This window comes from Brachionichthys hirsutus, chromosome 8, assembly GCF_040956055.1.
Source record: "Brachionichthys hirsutus isolate HB-005 chromosome 8, CSIRO-AGI_Bhir_v1, whole genome shotgun sequence".
In the NCBI taxonomy this organism is placed as follows: Eukaryota; Metazoa; Chordata; class Actinopteri; order Lophiiformes; family Brachionichthyidae; genus Brachionichthys; species Brachionichthys hirsutus.
In genome coordinates, this window is record NC_090904.1 from 16,123,264 (window position 1) to 16,130,902 (window position 7,639).

Here is a 7,639-nt window from a genome sequence, read left to right on the forward strand (position 1 = left end):
GATCCCAGACCCCTGATCCCAGACCTGCATGTAGCAGCCTGATCCCAGACCCCTGATCCCAGACCCCTGATCCCAGACATGCATGTAGCAGCCTGATCCCAGACCCCTGATCCCAGACCTGCATGTAGCAGCCTGATCCCAGACCCCTGATCCCATGCTCCTGATCCCAGACCTGCATGGAGCAGCCTGATCCCAGACCCCTGATTCCAGACCTGCATGTAGCAGCCTGATCCCAGACCTGCATGTAGCAGCCTGATCCCAGACCCCTGATCCCAGACCTGCATGTAGCAGCCTGATCCCAGACCCCTGATCCCAGACCTGCATGGAGCAGCCTGATCCCAGACCCCTGATCCCAGACCTGCATGTAGCAGCCTGATCCCAGACCTGCATGTAGCAGCCTGATCCCAGACCTGCATGTAGCAGCCTGATCTCAGACCTGCATGTAGCAGCCTGATCCCAGACCTGCATGTAGCAGCCTGATCCCAGACCCCTGATCCCAGACCTGCATGGAGCAGCCTGATCCCAGACCCCTGATCCCAGACCTGCATGTAGCAGCCTGATCCCAGACCTGCAGGTAGCAGCCTGATCCCAGACCCCTGATCCCAGACCTGCATGTAGCAGCCTGATCCCAGACCCCTGATCCCAGACCTGCATGTAGCAGCCTGATCCCAGACCCCTGATCCCAGACCTGCATGTAGCAGCCTGATCCCAGACCCCTGATCCCAGACCTGCATGGAGCAGCCTGATCCCAGACCCCTGATCCCAGACTCCTGATCCCAGACCTGCATGGAGCAGCCTGATCCCAGACCCCTGATCCCAGACTCCTGATCCCAGACCTGCATGGAGCAGCCTGATCCCAGACCCCTGATCCCAGACCTGCATGTAGCAGCCTGATCCCAGACCCCTGATCCCAGACTCCTGATCCCAGACCTGCATGAAGCAGCCTGATCCCAGACCCCTGATCCCAGACCTGCATGTAGCAGCCTGATCCCCGACCCCTGATCCCAGACTCCTGATCCCAGACCTGCATGTAGCAGCCTGATCCCAGACCCCTGATCCCAGACCTGCATGTAGCAGCCTGATCCCAGACCCCTGATCCCAGACCTGCATGTAGCAGCCTGATCCCAGACCCCTGATCCCAGACCCCTGATCCCAGACCTGCATGTAGAAGCCTGATCCCAGACCCCTGATCCCAGACCCCTGATCCCAGACCTGCATGTAGAAGCCTGATCCCAGACCCCTGATCCCAGACCTGCATGTAGCAGCCTGATCCCAGACCCCTGATCCCAGACCTGCATGTAGCAGCCTGATCCCAGACCCCTGATCCCAGACCTGCATGTAGCAGCCTGATCCCAGACCCCTGATCCCAGACTCCTGATCCCAGACCCCTAATCCCAGACCTGCATGTAGCAGCCTGATCCCAGACCTGCATGGAGCAGCCTGATCCCAGACCTGCATGTAGCAGCCTGATCCCAGACCCCTGATCCCAGACTCCTGATCCCAGACCCCTAATCCCAGACCTGCATGTAGCAGCCTGATCCCAGACCTGCATGGAGCAGCCTGATCCCAGACCTGCATGTAGCAGCCTGATCCCAGACCCCTGATCCCAGACTCCTGATCCCAGACCCCTGATCCCAGACCTGCATGTAGCAGCCTGATCCCAGACCCCTGATCCCAGACCCCTGATCCCAGACCTGCATGTAGAAGCCTGATCCCAGACCCCTGATCCCAGACCCCTGATCCCAGACCTGCATGTAGAAGCCTGATCCCAGACCCCTGATCCCAGACCTGCATGTAGCAGCCTGATCCCAGACCCCTGATCCCAGACCTGCATGTAGCAGCCTGATCCCAGACCCCTGATCCCAGACCTGCATGTAGCAGCCTGATCCCAGACCCCTGATCCCAGACTCCTGATCCCAGACCCCTAATCCCAGACCTGCATGTAGCAGCCTGATCCCAGACCTGCATGGAGCAGCCTGATCCCAGACCTGCATGTAGCAGCCTGATCCCAGACCCCTGATCCCAGACTCCTGATCCCAGACCCCTAATCCCAGACCTGCATGTAGCAGCCTGATCCCAGACCTGCATGGAGCAGCCCTTTTGTGCCTCAGGCAGCTCGGATCATCCCTGGTACTGAGCAGGTCCGTTAAGTTCTGGATGGATTTCAGGAACTGTCGAACATGTGATTAGATTCTGGAGGTGATGTGGATCACCGTCCGGATCCAGGACACGTTCTAATAGTAATAATAATAATAATGCACTGATTTTATATCGCGCTTTTCTGGGTACTCAAAGACGCTTTACATGGTATTACATTATTCATTCACTCCATACTTGGTAAGGTGACAGGGTGAGGCTGCCAATCTGAGCCAGTTCTCCTGACCCCACTGACATTCACTCACTCACTCATTCACATTTTAAAGGATTCTTTATTATTGGGCGATTTATGCTAGTATTTTTAACATATTTTTTAGCATGTAATCTCCGTAATAAACGGTCCGGGTGCTCGGTGGCGGCGCCGGTGGTTGAGCGGGTCGTCCTATGATCGAGAGGTTGGCGGTTCGATTCCCGGCTCGGCAACATGTGTACACTGTCGTTGTGTCCTTAGGCAAGACACTTCACCCACATTGCCTGTGTGAATGAGTGAGCGAGTGAATGTCGGTGGGGTCAGGGGGACTGGCTCAGATTGGCGGCCTCACCCTGTCACCTCACATGAATAATGTAATCCTTTGTATTGTAAGTCTTTGAGTACCCATAAAAGCGATATAAAATCAATGCATTATTATTTTTTAACAGAAATACAGGATAAGTTTGAAACATGGTCTACAAGATATCAAAGACTTATCCGGATACTATGACACAGAACAAGAAGAAAATACGGGGTCTGTGTTGTACCACCTGAATAAGATTTATATATATCAAACAAGTCTGCATATTTTTCAGCTTCATCAAAGAATGTTATAAACGTATTTTGCTGTGATTCTACAGAAATATTTTGGCAATTGAAAAAAAATATTTTCATTCCATACAAATTGATTTGTTAAAGGGGTCGGTTTGATAACATACTCACGGGGTTCAGGTCCTGAGGGTCCTCCCAGTCTCTCATCTAGACCTTGGTCACGCAGTACACAAAGCATCCTGGTCTGTAGAACCCGGGCCAGCAGCTCTGGGTGATCAATAGCAATCTGTTCCATTCCCCGGTCAGGCTAAACCACACGATGTACGGAGACCTCCAGCCGAGTGCACGGCTATAAATACATTTTCTAAATGGATTTTTTGCCAGATACATCTTGAAATGTAAACTTTCCTTGTTTGTAGATGAAGAAACCAAATGTTTATGAGCTTCTATCGCTCGGACAGCTCGGGGTCCCCGTTACTTTATTGTAGCTAATAATCCCATGACCCAGGAAAACCTTCCTCTAGCGTCTAGAACCCGGAATACTAGAATTCTAGAAAACAATATTTCACTCACTGTGGTTTTCTTCAAGACCCAGAGCAGTACATTTTGAAAATACACCAAAATGACTTTGAGTTCAAGTTCAAGTTTTCTTAATTTCCTCTGAGCTCTATAGAAATAATATTGTGTATCTCCAGATGTTGGATCTTATGGGAATGTCATACTTTCAGCCACGCAGGGTCAGTACTATCCAAATTAAACACAAAGGTTCTGTTCTTGCCCCGATCCCACGACACTAATCCTTGAAAGAGATTTTGGGTGATCACTCCAAGAAAAGTAACCAAGATCAGTCGCGTCTTCGGCACCAATCTGAAAGTGGACAATACTACACTACAATACTACACACATGCAGTGCTTGGAATATGCAATCAAAATTAACAAACAGTTGAAGAGAGAACATCCACCCAATCCCAGCCTCCTGGGGTGGGGTACACCCCGAATGCGTCGCCAGCGCATCGCAGGGCCAGAGACAAACATCTACTCACGCAATTCAGAGTAACCACGAGAGCACCGCACGCCCCCTGAGAGAGAGAGAGAGAACCGCTTCATTAAGGGAGAACCAGATCCTGGGTTCTGGTTCCGCTCCTCTGTCTCTGCATGGCTGAACATCTGGATCCACTAACGAGAACTTTTTATTTATTAACGTTCGGCGTCAGTTGTATAAATCCCGCTCATGAGGAGGGGGCAGGTCTCCGGGCATCAGCAGCCCCCCCCCCCCCCCCCACGCGTCCCCAGACCAACCTGCTACGTCCCAAAGTCACCATTTTAGTATTCCTATATCATATATAAGACCTCCTGATTCAGTTCCGAGTTGCTTCTTACATTTTGGTCTATTATTTTTTGGGAATTTCCTATTTGTGACAATCCTGGTGAAGTTTTAACGTAAATAAGTTAAAAGCGTGATTTAGATCGTGGACGAATGTAATATTCATGCTCTTCTTCGACTAGTCAACAGTTAAAAACAGCAGCTAAACCAGCCAATACGTGAGAGGATTGATTACTCGACGGCGTGAGGTCGACTCATTTTATTACGTGATCACAGCGCCATCATCTGGGCTGTTACAAGAATGCAATAAAACAATAAGTATCCATATTGAACCATAGCTTCCACATTTACAAGCTACTTGTAGGTTTTAATGTTAATTTGGAAAACTGAGAATACAACTAATTATATATATATATATTTATTTATATATATATATCCATGCACCCAGTTTAACTTAACATTTCTAATAATATAATCACACTGGGTGTTCCGTCATGAATGATCAGCCCCCCCTCAGTCCCTGGAGCTGATAATGGAGGGTCGCTGCTCCTCCTGGGGTCGCTGCTCCTCCTGGGGTCGCTGCTCCTCCTGGGGTCGCTGCTCCTCCTGAGGTCGCTGCTCCTCCTGGGGTCGCTGCTCCTCCTGGGGTCGCTGCTCCTCCTGAGGTCGCTGCTCCTCCTGGGGTCGCTGCTCCTCCTCCTGATATCCCTCCGTCTTCATGTCGTTCAGGCCCAGCTCTTCGTTCTGCTCAAAGGAGCGGGCGTACTTCTCTACGCTCATTTCCGGGTCCGGCTCCGGGGCGTACGGGTTCTGCAGGTAGCTGTTTCCTGCGGGGTCATCGAGGATTACGTGGACGTCCATCTCTCCAGCGATGATTTGATCCATCTTCTGGCCAAACGCTTTCATCTTGTCCACGCGGTCCGCCACGCTGCTGTCGCCCAGGCAGAAGGGGTTTCTGGACACGGTCAGGTCCTTGATGTCCTTCAGCAGCCCCTCCACGGTGGTGAACTTCCCACTGATGGCTGCCATTCCCAGCTCAAACTCCAGCTCGGGGATGTGGACGGAGCAGGTCTCAGACTTGAGCAGGTCTCGGGTCATGTCTGAAGGGTTGGTGATGCGCACGGCGATCCTGGTACCCAGCTCCTCCGTGCCGCCGCCGGACTTCACCTCGTTGGTCCGGTAGCCGCAGCTGTCGCAGTTAGTAGCCATGATGACGACTTCCTTGAAGTAAGGGATCTGCACGAGCTTCATGTTGGTGGAGGCCGGCACGTTGCATTCTGGGCAGTTCATGTTGAAGGTCAAGACCTCATCTCTCATGCTATCCGGGTCCGGGGCAGCCGGTTCCTCATCCGGGTCATCCTCAGCCCTTAATCCGAGCTGCTGCTCCTGCTGCGCCGTCCGCTCGAAGCGGGACACCGTGAGGGCCTCGTCTTTGTGGGGAGCCGCCGGATTCTCCACGAAGCTGTTGCCCGACGGATCCTCGATCTCCAGCGTGAACTCGCTCTCCATCTCTTTCAGGTTCTCCAGCCTCTGGATGAACACGCTGATTTTCTCCGCCACCTCGGGGTGGACCGCGCGCCGGACCGGTTGATCTTGCTCCAGCCCGGCGACCGTGCGGTCCAAGAGGCCTTCGATGGTAGAGATGGCACCTTTCTGGGTGAAGGGAGGAATCTCTAGATCTACCTCGGGGATCCTGACGGTGGCGCTCTCCGCTCTCACGACCTCCCGGTTCAGGTCCTCTTTGGTTCGGACCTTCAGCGTGTAACGCACGCCCTGGTCCTGGATCCGGCCAGCAGGCTGGACCTCGCTGTCGGCCCAGCTGCAGTGAGCGCAGCTGAACGAGCTGAGGATGATCTCTTTGAAGAACGGCACTTTGGTGAGGAGGAGCCGCGTCGTCCCGCTCCGGTGGCAGTTCATGCACAAACTCTCGATCTCGTCGGGCTTCCAGCCCTCCGCGTCCGCGCTGAGATCCGTGAAGAGACTCTCGCCTCGCGTGGTTCCTCCGGAGACGACGGACATTTTAGCGGCCGCTCGCTCTGATCTTTACCCGCCTCTCAAGTCGTCCGGATTTCGCCGGACCGTCCTGGATGCAGACTGGAAGAGACGCACACGCACACGCACGCGTTTATCACGTCGTATTTCAGTGTCGCTTCCGCATTCTCTTCTTCTACGGTGGACGTCTCGCTGACGTCACTACCGCTCCCTCAAGGTTCACCCGGATTCTTTTTCTTGTCGAGTATATTTATTTATCAGTGGCCCCCAACCACCGGGCCGCGGCCCGGTACCGGTCCGTGAGGCATTTGGGCCGGGCCGCACAGAAAGAACAACTCATTAAGGAAATTTCCGTTGTTTCGATTATTAGCGTCTAAAAGGTGTTTTATTTTGAAAAACGACCGGATTTTCTCCAACCTAACAATCGCCTGTGAATTTCCTTGGTCACGTGGTACGTTACTTAAAGCCGTAAACTAGCGAAAATTAATTAATTAAACAAACAAACAAACGTCTTTGGAGAGCTTCTTTGGTAAGAGGGAAAAGTCCAACTGAGGAGGAAGAAGAGGAGGAAGAAGAGGCGGAAGAAGAGGCGGAAGAAGAGGAGGAAGAAGAGGCGGAAGAAGAGGCGGAAGAAGAGGCGCCGACGACCTCCAAGAAAAGAAAACTTATTTTAACAGACAAACCAGAAGTCGACTTAAAACACGGTTTATCTAGAACAGCTAACGAGCAACGAAGGGATCAAACCTGCTTCTGCACAGAGACCAAGAACCCTGGAATAAAAAACAGGAACCTGGATTAAAAGACAAGAACCTGGATTAAAAGCCAAGAACCCTGGAATAAAAGCCAAGAACCCTGGAATAAAAAACAGGAACCTGGATTAAAAGACAAGAACCTGGATTAAAAGCCAAGAACCCTGGAATAAAAAACAGGAACCTGGATTAAAAGACAAGAACCCTGGAATAAAAAACTGGAACCTGGATTAAAAAACAAGAACCTGGATTAAAAGACAAGAAACCTGGATTAAAAAAAACAAGAACCTGGATTAAAAGACAAGAACCTGGATTAAAAGCCAAGAACCCTGGAATAAAAAACAGGAACCTGGATTAAAAGACAAGAACCCTGGAATAAAAAACTGGAACCTGGATTAAAAAACAAGAACCTGGATTAAAAGACAAGAAACCTGGATTAAAAAAAACAAGAACCTGGATTAAAAGCCAAGAACCCTGGAATAAAAAACTGGAACCTGGATTAAAAGACAAGAACCTGGATTAAAAGCCAAGAACCCTGGAATAAAAAACAGGAACCTGGATTAAAAGACAAGAACCCTGGAATAAAAAACTGGAACCTGGATTAAAAAACAAGAACCTGGATTAAAAGACAAGAAACCTGGATTAAAAAAAACAAGAACCTGGATTAAAAGACAA

The 7,639-nt window shown here is 51.1% G+C and overlaps 1 protein-coding gene across 1 annotated transcript; it reads right to left on the bottom strand.

Annotated features, from left to right (window-relative positions):
- Positions 1-4,470: 4,470 nt before the first annotated feature.
- zpr1 (ZPR1 zinc finger) lies at positions 4,471-6,294 on the bottom strand. The gene has a single exon (XM_068742716.1). It carries the CDS (start codon positions 6,240-6,242, stop codon positions 4,737-4,739), a length of 1,506 nt encoding a protein of 501 aa, XP_068598817.1. The 5' UTR covers positions 6,243-6,294; the 3' UTR covers positions 4,471-4,736.
- Between the last annotated feature and the right edge of the window lie 1,345 nt (positions 6,295-7,639).